Genomic DNA, 20729 nt, shown 5'->3' on the forward strand with positions numbered 1-20729 from the left:
CGACCTAGCTACGCCACTGATTATCAGCGTCTGAAGACAATCTTTGCACCCACGAAACTGACTTGAGTGCGATTAGAAGGCATTCTGCGAGCGTGTAACATGGTCTGGCTGAGCCTGTGTTGTAGCCACCTTTGTGTACTTGGCGTACCATCGTGTCGACTGAGGCCAAGTTGTGTTGGAAACGCGCAGTTACCCGTGTATTTGCGCACTTAAAGTGCAGGAAATATTGCCCGCGAAAGGAGGGGTGCTTGAAAATCGGATGTTCAGATTTTATGGTATTGTTTGGGAGGAGTCCTTGCAGCGAAATGTCCGTGAAAGTGAATTTATCTGTAATGCCGCTCATTCACCTCTTACGCACGTTTCGCCTCTACACGCAATACTCCTGTTAGGTCAATATAGCGAAATGATACATGCTTGTAATTTACTTTCTTTCAGCTGATGGCATCCGGTGGAGCATCGTACGGCAACGACTGCTGCTTACCTGGCGCCACAGCTTTGGATGAATGCAGAAGAAGCCCGGAACAAGGATTCATATAGAGCAAAATAAACATTTCATCATTTCTGAAGACGTCTTTCGTTTTCTTTATGAAATTGCACCTGACAGATTCGGCGCACTCTTGTAAACGTCAATCGCAATCATTTCTACCTAATAATGAAACGATTCCACGCCAAGGCCACGCGAGGTTCAGCAGAAGCGAAAAAAAATGGAGGACGTTTAAGCTTCGCCTTCAAGAGTGGAACGCGACAGCGTTCCCGTCGACCCGCCAAGGGGTGTAAGACAATGCGCTACGGCGCAGCAATCACTTACGAGGCGCCTCGCATCGGACGTTGCACCCACCAAACACGCGGTGAGCGTCGACCAACGCAGCGCTCGGCGCGGCAACGAAACGTGCGCCTGAGCAAGCGGAACGAGCCAAAGAACTCGGTGTCGCGGAAGGGGAAATGATCTACGCCAGCCAAACGTCGTGATCGGGACGGGCAGAGAGATATATAGATAGTGATCTAAAGAAAGGAAGGATGCTTGATTCTGCAACCCGTGAGGGAGCACGGCGAAGCGTCGTCAAGGGAGAGGGAGTCGGGGACGCGACGCGCCTCGCACCGGTCCCCGCAGAGCCCCAACGCGCACGTGCGCGCCAACTGTCGGGGCAGCGCCGTACATTGAGAGGAGGGGGTCTTCTGTCTTTGCCGCAAGACGGCTCTGCGTGTGCGGAAAGCGCAGAAGAAATGTAACGGAAACGTACTTCGCTACTCGTGTAAGTGCAGCTTCTGTAAATTACATGGTCATAATTACAGATATACACCGCAGTATAACTTTCTACGGCGCGTTTCTAAGACAACAGCGCATTCATTAGAGGCGCTTTTGTACCACTTTGAAGCATCGAACTCGCGGTTTTATTTGACAATATTTGTATGTACTTGCCAAGCCGGTAATAAAGAAAAAAAAACTCGTGGCTGAGTGGTAGCGTCTCCGCCTCACACTCCGAAGACCCTGGTTCGATTCCCACGCAGCCCATCTTGCAAGTTGTTTTTATATAAATTGCCTGCCGGGATTTTTCACTCACGGCCAACGCCGCCGACGCCGACGACACCGGCTTTTCTGCGACATGGGTTCCTTAAATGGAAGCTGAAAGGTTTTCCAGAAAAAATGAGTGAACATCTGTACATAATGGTTTTCAACTCTCCGAATTCGAATATCGTATCGAAATTGAGTGAAAGAAAGCGCAAATATATTTTATTTCGACTAAAAGTGCAGCAGCGGACACGCCCAGCTCGCGCGTCTCGTTTCCGCCTGTGATTGGTCGGGCGCCTCGTGACGTCAACTCTAGTAACCGACCGCTGCCGCTACACATGAAGCGCGGTGCCAGGTAGTTTGGCGCTGTTTTTCTGAGACGGTAATGGAAAATTTAGAGACACTGCGTTTTTCTGAGGAGTTCGGCGTTACTCCCTACATGTACGAGCCGATTGCGAAGCGCCGAACAAGCAAATGATGCTGGTGCGAGCAGTGCTTTCGACGCGAACGAAAGTGCAAAGTCTTGGGATCTCCTCCTGTTGGAAATGCTCTTTGGTGAGTATGTTTTTTGCAAAGCGATCTAGTGATCTCGCCGATCTTTCGCCGATCCAGTGAGCTCGTTTCCGGTCAAACAACTGTAGTATTGGGCTCCTGCATGCCTCCTCGTGGAACGTAAGCGCGGATGCGATCGTCGGCATTTGTGCGCTGTTCAAAGCTGTCGGCAATCTATAAAGACGGTTTAAAGGCGTTAAAAGCTTCCCGGTGCATGCAGTACGTGTAGTGACCTTCATCTGGTGACTACCACGTTAACTACCCCTCACGTTGATTACCACTCACGTTGACTACCACTCTACATACACGCAGACGCACCAACGAAGGAATGCAGGGTCGATCGAAGCAGATTACGATGGCACGCACGCAGAAACAAGCGCGGTCAGGCACGGTCGCGGACGCTGCGAAGGAACGACACACTTGAGTTGACGTCACAACACCGCGGTTTCCGGTCTCCGCTCGCATCGTCAGCGTCAGTAGCAGCGCGCGGCATTCGACGGGGGGCGGAGCTACAGCGCAATTTCAACGGACGATTACGTCGCTCCTAATTGAAAAAAAAAACCCAAATTTTACCTACATGGCTTATAAGGTTCCCGCATCCGTATATGAGCGTCTTATTGAATTCGACAGACTCTTCAGCTTCCCTGTAACGCTGTCGCGTTAAAATGATTGCCGCAGCGAGCAGCGGAGCCGGCGCGGCGTGTACCAACTGGTGTTCAAAACGCGCGCGCGTTTCTTTCCCTATGGCTTAAGAATGACGCTAAAACAGATTCTCAGCAATGAAGAGTTGGCGGAAGGAGGCCTCAAACGTGCCGAACATGCTTGAAAGCATTACACGGCCACGCAAGAAGCTTTATTATACGCTAATAAACCCACGCTCTCCGGCAGGTGCGAGTAGCCAGTGCCTGAGCGATCGGCAGCAGCCATCATTTATTCCTTTTGGAACGGGGCAGCTTGCGGCATTCAGAAGAAATTTCAGTTTTAATGCGACAGCGTTAAGGAGCTCGTGTCGCAGAGAAGCCGCTGTCGTCGGCGTCGGCGGCGTTGGCCGTGAGTGATAAATACCGGCAGGCACTTCATGAATAAAAAACTACCTGCAAGATGGGCTGGGTGGGAATCGAACCACGGTCTCCGGAGTGTGAGACGGAGACACTACCACGCAGCCACAAGTTCGATGCTTCAAAGCGGTACAAAGGCGCCTCTAGTGAATGCGGTGTTGCCTTAGAAACGAGCCGTAGAAAGTTATACTGCGGTGTATATCGGTAATTATGAACATGTAACTTACAGAAGTCGCAGTTACACGAGTAGCGAAGTGCCTTTCCACTACATTTCTCTGCGCTTTACGCAGACGCAGAGCCATCTTGCGGCAAACACAGAAGACCCCATCCTCTCAATGTACGGCCCTGCCGCAATAGGTGGCGCGCCAAGCGCGCATTGGGGCTGCTGAGCGGGGACCAGTGCGAGGTGCGTCACGGCCCGGACTCGCCCTCCCCTGACGACGCTTCGCCTTGCTCCCTCACGGGTTGCAGAATCAAGCGTCCTCCTTTCTTCAGATCACTATCTGTCTATCTCTCTTCCCGTGCCGATCACGACGTTTGGCTGGCGTGCATCGCTTCCCCCTCCGAGACACCGAGTTCTTTGGTTCGTTCCGCTTGCTCAGGCGCACGTATCGTTGCAGCGCCGAACGTTGCGTTGCTCGACGCTCACCGCATCCGATGCGGGGCGCCTCGTAAGTGATCGCTGCGCCGTAGCCCACTGTCTTACACCCCTTGGCGGGTGGACGGGAACGCTGTCGCGTTCCACTCTTGAAGGCGAAGCTTAAGCGTCCTCCAATTTTTGTTCGGCATAATAATACATCTTTGATGCGTACACGTCACTTTGACGCGGTCAATTCTTGCGGTTTTGTGACGTCGCGTGACAGGCAGGTAAAGTGTGTGCAGCCCGAAAAGTTTTGACGGATAGCCGGGGGGCTAATGGCGAAAAGGCGTAGAATCAGAAAACCATTTTTCTTTTTCCGGTCAAATCATGCATATTCAGCGTGTACACGTCACATCAGATGAGGAGCCATCGCGGTTTTCATGACGTCGCGTGACAGACAGGTGAAGTGGGGGTGGTCCAAAAATGTTTGGACCAATCGGGTAGGGCTGATTACAGAATTGGAATAGTTTTACGTTATAGCGCCCGAAGACTAACTTGGTTGCATCTCTTTACGCATCGGTATGTGTTTGAATGCTTGGAAAGAGTTCCCTGAATCACCGATATGGTGTTAGTTTAATTTTTATTTTTTCGAACAATAAATATATGCTTGTTTGGTGAATGCATTGAGGTAACCCTGAATCCCCGCTGCACAGAAGCGTTCAACCATAGTCAAGGTGGCACTGAGGCATGGCCGCACTATCGCAAAAACACGCGTGGTATGTCTTAGAGGGCAAAAAGCTGACCACAAATTTAGGCGAGCGGCAACATTTGTCTGCCGCGGAGCGAATGGGCTCCCGGCGGCCAATCTGGAACACCAGTGACAAGCGACCGTCTAGTTTATGTGGGCGAACGCCTCGATGTAGTACCACCCTCTCTTATCATTGGTGATCACGGCCACTGCGATTCCATCTCAGAAAAAAATTGGCAGGCAATTCAACCTCGGTGAAGGACAGGAATGCAAAGCAAACGAAAGGCCAAGCCTTCCTGAGCGAGTTGGGGGCGTTAATGGGGTGTATGAAACATATATTTATTCTGGGTGGCCACCAGGGGTGCTGCGTCTAAATGACAGGGTCTCATATCGCTAGCTGTCACGAAAGAAAAATGCAAGAACGCTACACTCAGCACCGGTACTGCAAGGTAGCACCGCCCGTACTACCGATCGCACAATGGTACGGCCAGTGATGCTAAGACTTGTACCAGCACTGCCGTTTTCTACCGCATGATCTCGGCGATCGGTCGAAGAAAGAAGGTAGAAATGTACCCGGTATGGAAAACTAAGGCGAGTTTGCCGAGAAAAACTCAGTCCTTAATAGACTATCACGTTGTTTCCCACGGCGGCAATCATGTTCGCAAGTGAAGTTATACGGAGATATAATGCGGGTGCATTATATCGCGAGTGGCGTTCCGCTTTCGCTAGTGTTAACGTGCCTTCGGGTATAGAAGTTACCTTCAGGGCAAGCAAGGCTTCCCTGACGACTTCAGGGGCCGAGAACTCGAGGTACAGGTTCAGAAATCCGAAGTGGTGGATCTTGCGATTCCAGATAACATCAACTGCTTTGTAGAAATTGCTGGTCGTGAACTCTGCACTCGAGAACGTCTTCCTGCGAAGAAACATATAGTGTTGTTCGTTAACCTCTCAAAATTTTGGCGTAACTCAAACAATAAATGGCGATTCTTTATAATGTAACATACTTCTTTTTCGAGAGAGCTAGGCAGAATTTTTCGCTGTAAACGACATTCGAGTGCTTCAATCGCTCATTTTAATACTTATTGTGGAACATCAGTGAGTAAATTCATATATGGCACACTGCATGGATTTGGCGATAGTCTCAATCACAGTCGTTGTTTGCTAACTGATGACTGAGGTCATGGAATCCGACTCTACTCACCACTTACGTCTTCTGTTGTCCACCTTGGGGAGCTGACGTAAATGAGACTTAAATGCATGTTGAGCATGACGTCATATGAGCTATGTCTTCTGGAGTAGTAGCATAAATTCGGTAATGTTACAAGTCTGTCATACCTTTCTCAGGCACCTAATGACTACACAGATCGAATCTGAAGATCAAGGAAGACATACATGTTTTATTTCGGTTTTACCAGTGTCTAAACCTTCCATCTATTCACATCGAAATTATTATGATGTCATGTCTAAGAACAAGACGTAGCAGAGCCATGCGCCACGTATGTTGCTATGATTACATCCACTATATTTACCTCACCATGGCAGTAACAGACAGCTAGCAAACACATGTAGGTCAGCTGCTCCATAAGGCCGCTTCTCAACCCACAACTCTCGTGCCGAGACTGCTTGTATCCTAATTCCGGTCTAAGTAAATGTAAAAATATTTAAGATTGTACACCACTCCACATAAAATCACAAAACAGAAGAAACCGTGCTACTCATTGCTTTTATAGAAGTGTTTTGTTACCGTGAACGCTCTGTTTGTTAAAATGCACTGTTTCAGTATGGAGTTTCGTGAATTTCCTTAATTCCATTGTATATGTTTGGCACGGAGAAAAGCCGTATATAAAGGTGGCTTGAGTTTGCTCCCACCTTCTCGCATTACAACACGGACTAGAATAACGATTACACTCAGGCTCCTTAACGTCGCCCACAACAAATGGGTTCTGTTCACATAACTTTGACATGTGGAAATATTCATCTACGGTTAAGTCGAAACAACGGCTAAGTCATTTGTAGCGTTTTGAGGTTCGCTGCAGTTGTAAGTATGGCCTAAATTAATCTTGAAAACATGAATCAGCGGCAACACCTACCCTTGAAGCTAGCTAGGGAGTAATTTCACTCCACGTTCTGGTGTAATTATGCCAACCATCTGTTGCTGTACCTCTTCCTTTGTTGTTGGCGTAACCATTCAAACATACTGTGCATATGCACCATCAAAGATAAATTTATGAAACAAAAGACTGTACAAGAAACATTACCGACGAGTTATTTCCCCTTGCCAGAGAAAACTGGGACAAACTACTCGTGAAGATAACAACTAATTCTGGTTATGAGAACAAAGATTTAAAAAAATGTCCCTAAGGCCTTTGTAAACAAAACAGAAGAAGGTGACTGGTGAGTAATAGGATAATTTTTGAGCGTAGAGAACATTGCATAATAATTTTATTGCAATTCGTTGCCGCATTCAGCTGCGAATTCCAATGTAAATGTGCCAAAGTCGCATAAGTTTATCCCGATTCATAACACTCTGAGTTGAAGAAAACTCAAGGTGATAGGATTATGTTTATTGAGGTATAGAGTTTGTAAACAGGGATAAGGTGCCTCAGAAAGGCTGGCCAACGTTTCGATAGGAGGACCTATTTTCGTCGAAGGCGGCCTCGTCATCCTCGGCGTGTTAGTTTTAAAGGGTTAGTGCAGTGACGTCACGTACGGGTGTTGTCGCTGGCGGCTGGTTTTAAAGAGAGAGACTACCAGAGGAAACAAGTGCTGTCGTCCGACGTCTGTGAGCTTTGTTCCCAAGACGAGGGGACAGGAGCGTGAGAGTGGGCACGCGGGGAGAACAGAAAGAAACAAAAGGAGAAAAAGAATGAAACAAGAAAAGAAAAGAAAGAAAGGGAGTGTGGGGGAAGCCAGGGCGGCACCAAGACAGGAAAAAAAGGGGGGGAGAGTGGAAAAAAAAGAGAAAAAACGTGCGCCTGAGCTAGCGGAGCGAACCAAAGAACTCGGTATCCCGGAGGGGGAAATGATGCACGCCAGCCAAACGCCGTGATCGGCACGGGCAGAGAGATAGATAGTGATCTAAAGAAAGGAAGGACGCTTGATTCTACAGAGGGAGCGAGCCGCGACAGCTCCAATGCGCGCATGGCGCGCCATCTGTCGGGGCAGCGCCGTACATGGAGAGGAGGGGGTCTTCTGTGTTTGCCGCAAGATGGCTCTCCGTGTGCGGAAAGCGCAGAAGAAATGCAGCGAAACGCACTTCGCTACTCGTGTAATTGCGACTTCTGTAAGTTACATGTTCATAATTACCGATATACACCACAGTATAACTTTCCACGGCTCGTTTCGAAGGCAACACCGCATTCACTAGAGGCGCGTTTGTACCTTTTGGCAGCATCGAAATCATGGCTGAGTGGTAGCGTCTCCGTCTCACACTCCGGAGACCCTGGTTCGATTCCCACCCAGCCCATCTTGGAAGTTGCTTTTTATTTATGGAGTGCATGCTGTGGTTTATCGCTCACGGTCAACGCCGCAAAACGCCGACGCCGACGACACCGGCTTTTCTGCGACACGAGCTCCTTAACGCTATCGCGTTAAAACAGAATTTTTAAGAAAGGCAGGGGCTCGGGAGCGTGTTGGGGATGCGAGAGGTTAGGAAGCATTCAGGGGGAGTCGTTGGTGGCATGTTTTTGTGGCATTAGAAGGGCCGGTCAGCCGGTCAGTGCACGAGTACCAGAAAAGACAAAAAAATTAAACAAAATAAAACGTAAAAAAACACACACAGAAAAAAAAAGCATGAGTTGAAAGTGACTTGAGTCGCATAGCAGCAATACGTCGAGCAATTTTGAAATAGTTAAGATGGCGACGAGGAGTCTGCGGTGCAATGTATGGGGTGACTGAAAGGCAGCGGCATGGTCATTCATGGGGCATTGCACCAGTCGCTCAACGTAAGTGTCGTAACGGCGGCATCCAGAAATGACGATACTTTGGGTTGAGGCGCCGAAAAAGGCATATTGATTTCAGAAGGTGTTGATGAGGGGGTTTCAAAAAAAAAATAGATTATAAAAAGGAACGGAAAAGAGAGGGGGAGGGGGGCCAAAACCAGAATAACAAACAGGAGGGTGACGCGCGCAGAAGCGGGTGGGGGCAAGTGTACATGGAAGGGGGTCGTACAGTTGGTATAGACGTAAAAAGCTGAAAGAGTACATTAAATTGAGTAGTAGGCAGGAAAAAATTTTTCGAAATGGAAGAGTAGGTGAGGTTAAGAATTAAAGTTAGCTGGTGGCCTAATGTGTTTTGTGTCTTAGTTGATGATATGAGAATTTCAGATTTATGTTACCGCTTTTAGAGATTCTAAGTTGCCTGGTGCCAAATTAATTCCTGTCGGGTTCAGCAGCCTATGATAGCATCCACGTGGCTGATGGCGTGAGCTAGTGAGATGTGAACACCGCCGGCGTTTGTCACTTGAAAGTCTGAGATGAAGGCAAGCTGGCGCGCTTCACGTGGAGTGTATAGTGATTCAGAGCACCCAATTGAGTAGGAGAGAGTTTGTGGTCAGGGAAGATAGGGAACGTTCGGCCTTCAACTACATTTCGGGAATGTCTCACGGCAAGAAATATGACGGGCGAGCAACTCCCTGCCAAAAACAGTGTAGCATGTTCGGGCGGGGGTCATGCGTTTTGAGAAATTGGCAAGGGCCAGCCACCATTGTTCACCTTTTGTTGCAGTACGGCTGCGACCTGAGAGCTGGAAGCATCCGTCATGAGCGACGACGAGTGGCTCGGGTGGAGATGAAATAGCAGTGTGGCGTCGACCAAAGCGTGCTTGATGGAATTGAAAGCTTTAGTCGCCATGGTGTCCCAGCGCAATGCAATCGACGACTACATGCCGCAGAGTAAATGCTCGATGGGTTCCAGCAGTGTAATAGTTTCTAATAAATTGGCGGTACAAGTTTACCAGGCCTGGAAAGATGCAGAGCTTAGTGATTGAAGCGGGCTGGGGAACTCCAGATGGCCTGCGCTATGTGAGAAAGAGGGCGGACGCCGTTGTTATCAAAGCGATGGCCGAGAAAATAATGGTATGCCGAACTCGCTCTTGGCAGTGTTGACAATGATACCATCTGGTGATAGCCACTGAAAAAGCTGATGAGGTGTTGGAGGTGCTCTTCGAAGGATGAACTTCCTACAAACAAGTCGTCAACGTAGACGAACATGAATGGCAGACCACGTGTCTCGGAGACCGAATGGCGTTCTCAAATGCGGTGATAATGGTGTTTTAGGAATGTCTTCTGCGACAGGATCGGGCAATTTTGAGTTTGTTCAGCGCGAGTCGTGGCGGGCGAGCAAAAACACGTGGCCCAGTCGTTAGAATGTAACGACGAACATCGTCTTGCATGGCTATTGTCCAATCGGGCTGTCGCGTGAGGTTGGGGAAATTTTGAAGGAGGCAAGCAAAAGAATTACCAGCAACTGTTGTGGTTGGGGCGAGTATAGGTGTGTCAGAGGAAACGACGCTGTGGGCAGAGAGCAACGTAGCAGTGTCTACCAGGCGTTGGCGTTTCACGTCAACCAGCAGTTGATGGTGGTTCAGGAAGTCAGTGCCAATGAGGCACGGCGAATGTCAGCAGCGAGAAAAAGTCAATGGAACACGCGGCGGAGGCTGAGCTTCACGGTGAAGGGCCGTAACTTACAAACAGGGATGCTGCTACCATTGACAGCTTAAGGTAGGAGGTCGGCGGTGTCATTCGGTCGGGACGTTGCAAGGAAATGATGCTGACTTCCGCTCCGGTGTCCACCAGTTATTGCTGGCCTGTGGTCCTCTTCATGATATGAAACAGGCGTCTTGTGTTTTAGCCATAACTGGTTGTCGCCATTAAAGGTCGACCGGCTGTTTTCCCTGCCATGCGCAAGGGCGGCGGCAGTGGCGCGCGTCCTGCCCGAAGCAGCGGTGTTAAAATCATACCTGTGGTGGAATCGGAGACCGGGAGCGTTCTTCTCTTGTGCGCCGTGATCTACACGAGTTGCGGCATCTTCCGTCACGGAGTGGAGTGCGACGACGCTTCGCAGCACAAACTAATTGTCCAAGGCTATTGCAGAGCACATCATTAGATGAAGCGGTGCTAGATGATGCTTGCGGAACTAGACTCACAATGATGTTTGATGGTGCTACGTGGCACACCGCAGGCGCCACTACCTGCGTGACTTTGCCTGCCAAGCTGGCCAGACTGTTGAAGTCCATTGCTGTCGCTGTAGCAAGTGCCACCTCGTCGTTTACTGGATGGCGCTGCATGAACAGTGCCCGCAAGAGTTGGTCATTGGTGACTGCAGTGGCTGAAGTAAGCTGTCGCATACGGCGAAGGAGCTGGCTTGGCCGGTGAGCGTCTCCCAAGTCCTCCGCGGAGAGCACTTGCTGCATGCGAGGACGCCGAAATGTTGTGCACACCGCGAAGTACAGCCTTGGGATCGCTGTATGGAGTGGTGGGAGGCGGTGCGGAAAGCAGGTCGGCCACTTCTTCTGCAGAGGTACGCGAGAATGCGGAAACATCTAGATGGTACTTACGTTGTTCCGGACGAACACCAGAGAGAACAAATTGCGATTCCGCTCGACGAAACCAAGCTGCAGTTGGCGCTCTCAGTATGGTGGGTGTCGGACTGAATCAAGGGAGACATCTTTTGCTCTGTCGCACCCGTAGGTTGTGTCTGGCTGCGCCTCCTTGCTGTGCAGGGCTGCACAATAACTTCGGCAAAGCCGGGAAGACGAACTACGTGTCGTCAATTTGTAGAGCCGTGGCGAACGAGACGGACACACGTCTGTTCAGTAACGTGGTCTTGTTTATTTTAGAGCGCAGCTCTTTGGCGTCCGTTCCTGGGTTTCGCGTCGGCGTTGTCGTCGGCCTCGTAACCAGCTCCGCCCCCCTTTCATCCCCCCAGCGCTAGCAGCGACCGACTGATACCGCTGGATGCCGCTGACGCCGCTAGAGATTCAAGATAACGTGACTGCATAGAACACCGTCGCCGCCATGCAGAAATAGGAGGAAAGGGTCCCCCCCCCCCTGTTCTTGTGTGGCGGATAGGGGTTGAGTCACTATCGGTGTCAGCGGCATCAGTCAGTCGCTGCTATCTCTTCCCTCCTCCCTTTATCGTGTTGTCCGCTTGCTGCGCGCGCTTCTGCCCCCATCGTTTGCCGCTGGGTGTACACGCCGCCCCCCTCCCCCCTCTTCCTGCGAGTCTCGGGTTGTGGGAGAATGCGGGAGAACATCCCGTTCCTCTCGCTCGTAACGCGTCCCACGGCTGTGACAACCTCGCGAGGCACTTGTATAGATCTCGTCTTTGAGAATCAAGCATTGGTGTACCAAGTCGAACATATATCAGCCTATTTCTCCGACCACAAAGCTTCCTTCATGACTGTCAAGAACTGTTAGTGGAGTCTTTGTTAAAGGAATACGTGTGAAAAATAAAAAAAAATTCTGTGATAGCGCATACATGTGTTGCTCGATTTCTTTGCCTCAATCTATCGAAAAGGTGAAACAGCTTATTTGCTGCGCTCAAATTTCGCATTAGGAAGTAACGTAATCGTCGGTAATTTTTTTTCAAAAAGAGCATTGAGCGGGTGCGCGCAGCGCCGATTGTGGCGAGAGCTTTTGAGAGAGAGGAGGAAAAAGTTGCAGAGAGCAGTGCGGTGCGTGGACCTACTGCGAAATGAGAGCAGTAAATAAAGAAATGAGAAAAGGGGAGTTTGCGCGCTAAACAACGTTCGACACACGTAGTCGGATCATATGTCCGTATGCCTCCCGTCCAGCGCTAGGGAAGGTCTGTTCATGGGACCCCCGCGGAGTTGTTTATGGCGGCGGGGTGGTGCACAGCTCCATCAGCGCGCCGCCACAACTCAATGCTCATGCAGTCACGTCATCAACGGCTCATGCATGACATTCTTGCTGCCTTTTTGGCAGAGGCGGTGGCCATTATTATTGCCAGGCCCATAATTCCCACTTCATCTGAACCCAGAGATCCCACCGTCCTAACCCCGGCGAAACTTCTAAGCCCAAAACCCGCAAGCGCATCGTTAAGAAGTGGGCAATTAGACACCACGAAGCTCTATAAAGAGCACAGGCGTCTAGTAAAAAACCTGGCTGACGTGTTCTGAAAGCGCTGGCGCATAACGAATGTCACTACTTTGCAACAACGCCGGAAATGGCATGCAGCTAAGTCCGACCTCAAAGAAGGCGACTTCGTTCTACTCAAGGATAAAAAAGCAACCTGCAATGAGCGGCCCGTTGGAACGATTACACAAAGCCTGCCTAGCGCAGATGAAAGAGTGCGCAAGGTTGAGCTTAAAACAGCCAAAGTCGTGGTCATAAAAACATTTTTGCGACTAACGACAGAAGTTTTGCGTTTGCTGTCACGTTGATATAGTGGTGGTGCCTCGCAAAGGAAGACACCAGACGGGGAGTGTTCTGCGCGCATTGCCAACGCGCGGCCGGACTTTCTTTCAAGAGGGAAGTTGGCCTTCCTTTCATTTATTGCTTTCTTTCACTGACCCTCCGCAGTTTCCGTGCGGTGCGCGACAGAAAGGAACCAATCTCTCCGTTCGCTTCCTGAAAGTTACGCAATGACGACGCTCCAAGTTGATTGGTGATTCTCGGGCCCGGGCTACGGCAAAGGTGATGTAAAACGCGGTTCGGAAAACGCAGGATGGTCAGACTCGACCCACCAGCCCCAGACAAGACCACTTCATAATGGACTGAAAAGCTGAACGTTTTGTGTGGTTTTAAGTTGATTTATGGCCTTTTCAGTGCAATTAGTGTTTTTTTCTCAATGTTCCACTGCTTTCGATCTGTTATCTAGATGGTTAATTGACGCTTTCATCCCGTGACGTGCGATACGCGAGGCCAGCATAAAACATATATATAAAAATTCTGTAAATTTTATGTAATAACGAATCGAAAGCCGACAAAGTTGACGGATTATACAAGGCTCTCAACCACACCATTGATTTGTGAATAGGACTTTTGCAGCGTTCTCGTAAAAATTATATCACACTTACTTGAGGTGTAAATTATTAAACGAAATTCGCCTGCTTTAGATGGCCTAACGCATGCAGTAGGCAGCAATGCCACGTCTGTTTTCGGTGCAAGGTTACTGATATATAAACTGCACGCTTCTGTTTCTGTTAAGTTTATCAGCAGTTGGCAATTCCTTTTAAAAATTAATATCCGCCCCCTCCCTCCGCCCAAGGAAAGGATACTTTGCTTCCAAATAATGTAACTGTCTCCAGAATTCAGGTTTGTTTCTGGAATGCGAGAAATGTCATTCAAATGGGTCCAGAGGGTGCTACATAAACGCATTTCTGCGTTTCAGATGGCTTCGAATACGCAGCATCGGAGACAGCCTCGAGCAAAAGCTTTTTTTTAGAACAATACGGGAATACAATCTGCTACCAGGCGATATTTATTCTATAGCTGAGAATCTTTTTTTGCTTACCCTGCAATAATGTGAACACTGGTTTCCCTTGTTTCAAGAGTAGTTACATAATGAATATTTGTGTCAGTTCTGCATTATTGTATTTCGCATAATACGCCTTATTTGTGCTACATTATAATCTCCTTGTGACGACGGAGATTATAAATAAGTGATCGTTACTGCATTTCCTGCGATGGTGGTTGAGATATGCACTTACGTGGGCGCGAAAGAGGCGCCGTACTGGGTCATTTTAGAATTACGCGCCTGCTCCAGGAAGACGCGAGCGTTCGGCTCGATCGCATTGTAGCCGCCGGACAGGTTGTTCTTGTTGTCCTTGTAGAAGGACTCGAAGAACAGCAGGTCGCAGGCGCCGTCCGGTGGCAGAGCAGACGTTTCCGGAGGCATCAGGTTGGAGACGGTGCACACCACGGTGCCTGTAGGTGCCGCTGGCGCCACTGTCGAAGATAGGGGATACTTAGTACAACCTTTGACTACCGTGGAAGACAATATTGCGATTTAAGTATTGCAGCGGGAAAACTCAATGAGGAAAAAAAGACACTAACCGACACACATAACACAGCCAAACTGGTATAAAAGCGGATAAACGAGCGCTAGCACCAGTGGACACAGCAATCCGGTCTATGCGACCGGGGCTCCGAATAAGTGAGGGTTCACGCCTCCGTGAAGCAGAAGAGATCGTGTCAAGGCGTCACCTGAGCGTCAGGGATTCACCTTCAGGAAGTTTTTAAAGTGTACTCATCTGTCTGTACATATGTGCACGAAAAAAAAATGCAGAGGACGCTTAAGCTTCGCCTTTAAGAGTGCAACGCGGCAGCATGCAAAGATACCTGACTGTTTCTGACTTGTCCCGGCAACTGCAGCTTACGTAACCGCAACATTTGCCAGGAAACGCTCGCGGCGAACGCTATGCACGAAGCAGAGCATTCTGATAAAAACGTGGCCTGTTCCGTGGGCCGCGATGGATGGATGTTATGAGCGTCCCCTTTGAAACGGTGCGGCGGGTTGTGCCACCAAGCTCTATTTTATTGCCCAATGTGGTACCTATTTTAATAAGGCAAACTGGAATAGGGAAAAAGACACGATGAATTCCCATAACCAATGTTTGTGATCCCCTATTGTGAACTTTGCTTTGTACGCCTCCGTCCTTTGTCATTCCCCTACTTTTCTTCCACCAATCTTCGAATCGCCTCTTACTAATCTCTATCGCAGACATGTTTACTTTCCCCCTGCTCTCGCTGAACCTACGGGCTTCAAGGATTCCGGAGGTGCCTAAATCGACTACTGCGAAGATATTTTCACATTCTAATAAAACATACTCCATCGCTTCCCTAGCTTTACCGCAGCAATCACATGATTCTTGTTCCTTCACACTAAACAAAAATAACGCGAAACGGGAGTAAACCGCTCGTCCTGTATCGCATTCCCGTTTCTGGGTTTTTTTTACAACGTACCAGTCGAGGTAAAAATTTACTACCATGCTGACCAAGGTTTTTGTATGTAGAAACGAGAGTAATTTTTTAATCTGTGGGAAGGTTTTTAGGGACGATAGTGGTGCTATATTTTTACTGCCACCACCAAGTTCTAGCGGCTATTCCTGAGAGTTATTTTTCAAGCCCATTCGCGAGTTTCTTGGGTCTGATGTGGGAGCATTTTTTTACCTCATTCATCCAGTTTTCTAGGCTATTCCTGGGAGTTATTTTTAGGCCTATTCTCGAGTTTGTTGGTACTGATGTCGGGGTATTTTCTTACCTCGTTATCAAGGTTTCGTAGCTCCACCTGAGAGTAATTTTTCAAGCCCATTCTGTGGTTTGTTGGAGCTGATCTCGGAGTATTTTTTTACCTCGTTCATCAGGTTTTCTCGGTTCTTTCCGAGAGTAATTTTTCAAGCCCGTTCTGGAGTTTCTTGGGCCTGATGTGGAAATATTTCGAAGACAATTGAAAGATTACAAAGATGATTTCATGGATCCCAAGCATGAGGGATTGTTTATTAGTTCTGACATGTTTCTCATAAAAAAGTCAGGCATGAGTTAATCATCACAAAACTACAGCCTTATAAAATGCTGTGATAAGCATAATAAATATTTGTGCTAACACACAGACTGGGGGCTGGTAACTGCCCATTAGATCTCTCATAGCAAAATAAAATACATCACAACACATTCAATGTGCAATCCCACTAAAGTACAGTGAAAACAAGCAACATACAATATAACATCTAACTGATAAATATACAGTCAGTACTAGAGACGTTCACATAAAACCCACTGAATATGCAGGTCATTCCTTCAAACAGGCAGTTGTCCAGAACATGGGTGTGCAGTGCATTCAATGGATTAGTATGAACATAACTATGCAACATAAAAGTATTGCACTTAAGGCCAAATGGCATCTGCTGCTAATGGCCATTACTGTGCTAGACAAAATGAAACAACCATGTGGTAAATACAGCAAGCATTCGTACTATCATATTAGTGCCGGCCACTGCCCACCATATCTCTCACTGCAAAAGGAAAACTATCAACGCATTCACGATGTAGTGAAACTAAAGCACAGTGAAAACAAAATGACACACAATACAAAATCTAACTCACAAATACAGAGGCAGTACTAGAGATGTTCACATTAGACACACTGAATATGCAGATCATTCCTTCAAACAGGCAGTTGTCCAGAACATGGGTCTGCAGTGCATTCAATGGATGATTATGGACAAAACTATGCAACATAAAAATATTGCACATAAGGCCACATGACATCTGCTGCTAATGGCCACTAGTGCCTCAGACGAAATGAAACAACCATGTGGTAAATACAGCAAGCATTCGTACTATCACATTAGTGCTGGCAACTGCCCACCACATCTGTCACGGCAAAATAAAAACTATCACAACACATTCAAGAGAGAAGCATTTTAATGATTGGAAAATGCAGAGAGGTCGGCCGGATAATGGAGCATCTGGCCTGCTACTCTAGGTAAGGGAGGGGGAAGAGGGGAAGAAAAGGGGTCACAATGATGGATGATAATGGGAGGAACGAGGTGAATGACACATTACACAACTGGTATCACAGGCGTGAGTCCAGGCCCGTGTCACCTAGGAAACGTGAAAGTGCACGCATTGTCTCTGTCGTCTGCCAACTCTGTGGCCACGCGCCTAGCAAGAGGTCCTCCGACAGTGGTCCATTGTGGAAATGTCTCAATGTATCTGCCAATGTCAGTCTTTCTCGCGCATACTCAGGGCACACCACGAGCACATGTTCTATAGTCTCTACAGCGCCACACACTGAACAGTCCGGGGAGTCTGTCCGTCCAATAATGTGCAAATATTTGCACGTGAAGGCGACGCCTAATCGCAGTCTGTGTATCAGGCATGTATGAGGACGTGGAATTCCACGCAGAATAGGAAATTTCATATCGGGATCCAGGCTTTTAAGGCGGACGTGACGAGCGTCTGGCTGGGCCCAGTATGTTCTCGTCGCACTCCTCATTAATTCCGACAGGAGGCATGTGATGTCCGGTATGGAGAATGGCACTACAGTTCGCATGCCATTGCTGAGGGCGCGCCTTGCTGCAGCATCGGCCATCTCATTACCGTTGAGCCCACAGTGTCCCGGGATCCATTGGAACACTATGCGGTGTTTTTCTTGAGCGTATGAAAGTAGCTTGGTGATGTGCAGGGCCAGAACCTGATATGCGGTGTGGCGCAGGAAGCATCCCAAAATTTGCAGCGCGGGTTTTGAGTCCGTGAAAATGCACCACTCTTGAGGTCTTTCCCCGCAGTTGTGGCGAATCGCTTCTCGAATAGCCACAAGCTCTGCAGCGGTTCATGTTGAATTATGGTCTAGTATGAAACCTCGAGTCATCTGTTGGGCTGGTATCACCACAGCTGCTGTCGATGCCTTAGGTGACACAGAGCCGTCTGTGTACACATGAACATATGTCTGGTATTCTGACCAGATGTACGCGAGAGCAAGTTGTTGCAGTCCACTGACGGGAACCAATGATTTCTTTAGTATGCCGGGGACATGTACGCATACGGAAGGTTGAACCATCACCCATGGTGGTTTGATGGGGTGGTATGGAAGGGCATAGCCTGATGTTATGTAGGGTAGATGGCAACGGAGTGCACTTGTGAAACTGCTGTCCGGTCGCTCATGTAGAACCGACGTCAATGGATGACAATGGTGTCGCGTCAGTAAGCGTAAATACACACGAAGTGGTTCGTGGGACAGGTATATCGGTAATGGGCATACATTCAAGATGTAGTGAAGCTAAGTCAGTAGTAGAGCTGTTCACATTAGACCCACTGAATATGCAGACAATTTCTTCAAACAGGCAGTTGTCCACAACATGTGCATGCAAAGCATTCAATGGATCATGAACAATACTATGCAACATAAAAACATTGCACTTAAGGGCATCTAGCATCTGCTGCTAATGACCATTAGTGCCCCAGCGAAATGAAACAATCGTGACAAATACAGCAAGCATTCATACTATCACATTAGTGTTGGCAACTGTCCACCATATCTTTCATTGCAAAAGAAAAACTATCACAACACATTCAAGATGTAGTGAAACTAAAGTACAGTGAAAATAAACAAGTGACACAATATACAAAACTCTTCAGTATTGCAACAAGCAAATGAGGGGGCACTAGAGATTACCATTAGACCCATCGATAGCATACTGACCTTCAAACAGCTAGTTGCCCAAGACATGGGTGCACAGTGCAATGAATGGATAGTTAGGAAGAAAACTACAACAACCATGAGCAACATGTTCTATAAACTTTCTAAAAAATGACCTCACTCAGATAAGGAAAATGGTGATTGCTAATACACACGACAAAACATATATGTGAAAACAGCCATTAACTGATACTAAAGCCCCTCCATACACGTTTCCGCCGACCACGTTAAGTACCGCAAACCTATCCTGTTCCTCCACGCTCCTCTGCCACTCACCCCCTTAGCTTCCGGTGTCAAGCGGAATTCCCGTAGCTGCAGCTTCCTGTTCCGAGTGGAAGTAACGCTATGTTTTTCTTAACGTTGTTTGCTTTCGCGTCGATGGAGAGGCTTTAATTGCACCAACTGCGGTTTAAACTGTGAATGCGATTCCATCCAAGTACCACCGCCTATTGCAATCAGCGATCTGATCGTGTTCGCTGTTTCGCGTCAACCTGCGACGGGTTGTGCCACGAGAGACAACGTACAGTGGAATGTAGTGCCTGGGCGCTTGGAGACCACTGCCATTTTTCGTGCATTTAGAAAACAGCGACCACGAATTACTACTTCAGCGGAATACAACAGCTTGTCGCCTTTGCATTCTTCTCATGGTGACTCCCACAGCTCTGCTAAGCACGCGTGGCCGTCTCACCATCGGCAGTCAAAGCGGAAATTTCCGCAGCACAACTTCCGGAAACGGTAACGCCGGAACCGGAAACTTTTAAACTGGAAATGCTGGGACCGGATTTGGTGTGAGGGGAAAAGGCGGCGCACAACAAAGGATGTCGCTACTTAAGAAAGCGGCAGTGGCACGTGGATGGAGGGGCTCTAACTGATACCACTGCCCCTTGTGCTCAAAGAAAACATATGCAGCCCTTTTTCCACACAAGAGGAACATGTTGCACAACTGTATTGCAGTACTTATGGGTACAAGCCAGATTTCAATTTCGTTGCCTAAAAATTGTAGTGCTTCTTAGATAGACTAAAAGGCAATTGAGTGTGTTGCCCTTCTCTGTTTCTAGGCATGCAGTTGTGATGGATGCCATATGCTTGTGCGACAAATTCAACATGGTGCTACAGGTACGACTACAAGGATGTATATTTGTAGCTGCCCTCAAACCCCTTCATGTTGCCAGTCAGCATCTATGGTGTATCTTTGTATTGCTCATCTAACACTGTTTACACACAGAAGGCATGTCTGAATACCAAACCACCTTATTCTCCACAGTTACTTTAAAGTGAATGCGTTGTGACAAAGTGTAATGTGAGAAGTCCATGATAAAGAAAAAAAAATAGCTAATTCAACTCCCTCCTGAATTACCAATTTCTGGGCCATTAAAATTTGCATAATACACTCGTGGTGATTAACGCAGAGCCACGTTGGCCTAACCCTAGTGGCACAGGATATCCTTCAAGTTATCAGTTGGTACAGAATCATTGAGCATGCTGCTGGTGCTTTTGCCCCCGCTGAGAATACCTGAGGAATACTAACACACATTTTGTTGCTGAAGGTCCATTACAGAAATACTAAAGTGAAACAGTAAATCATTTTAGACTGATAAAACAATCTTTCAGAACTGTATTCATGAACATTGTGGCAATAAGCGGATTATTAGATGAGAAAATGAAGATTTAACTTTCATTTTTCAAGTTTTATGCAGTGCCCGCACATCAGTGTGGAGTCATACTTCAACTAAGTATATTCTTTGACACCTTTACAACAGAATTCATCAATATTGGCCATTAGAACATTAGCTAGACCCGAACAGACACCGTCAAATTCCATATCACAGCGAGCTGGTGCAGGACCTATAAGGTGGTAGTGGCGACACCAGTTTTCGTTTTTGCAAGTTATCTGGCTTATCAAGCCAATTCTCATGGTGGGAGTTGTTTTTTCGGTGTTGTAGAAGAATGATTTAATAAAGCTAAAATAAATTTTCTTTTTCGTGTCCCTTTAAAGCAAGCACTGTGCTACATGGCTTGGGCAACCTGTCAGCCACAGAACCCACGAGTGCTTTTCTTAGGCAAAATAATTTTGACAGAAACTTTCTTGAGGATATGCATCTGAAAATTTTTTTGC

General features: G+C 47.9%; 1 protein-coding gene across 2 annotated transcripts in view; it reads right to left on the minus strand.

Annotated features, from left to right (window-relative positions):
* The window catches only part of LOC135908027 (uncharacterized), a 183162-nt gene that overhangs the window by 114190 nt on the left and 48243 nt on the right, over window positions 1-20729 (minus strand). For both annotated transcript variants that reach the window (XM_065439792.1, XM_065439793.1), the window contains exons 3-4: window positions 14121-14358; window positions 5208-5361 (exon numbers count right to left, since the gene is read on the minus strand). In XM_065439792.1, coding sequence (XP_065295864.1) covers window positions 5208-5361; window positions 14121-14358 — 392 coding nt within the window. The remainder of the gene's footprint in view (window positions 1-5207; window positions 5362-14120; window positions 14359-20729) is intronic.

This window comes from Dermacentor albipictus, chromosome 10, assembly GCF_038994185.2.
Source record: "Dermacentor albipictus isolate Rhodes 1998 colony chromosome 10, USDA_Dalb.pri_finalv2, whole genome shotgun sequence".
Classification (NCBI taxonomy): Eukaryota; Metazoa; Arthropoda; class Arachnida; order Ixodida; family Ixodidae; genus Dermacentor; species Dermacentor albipictus.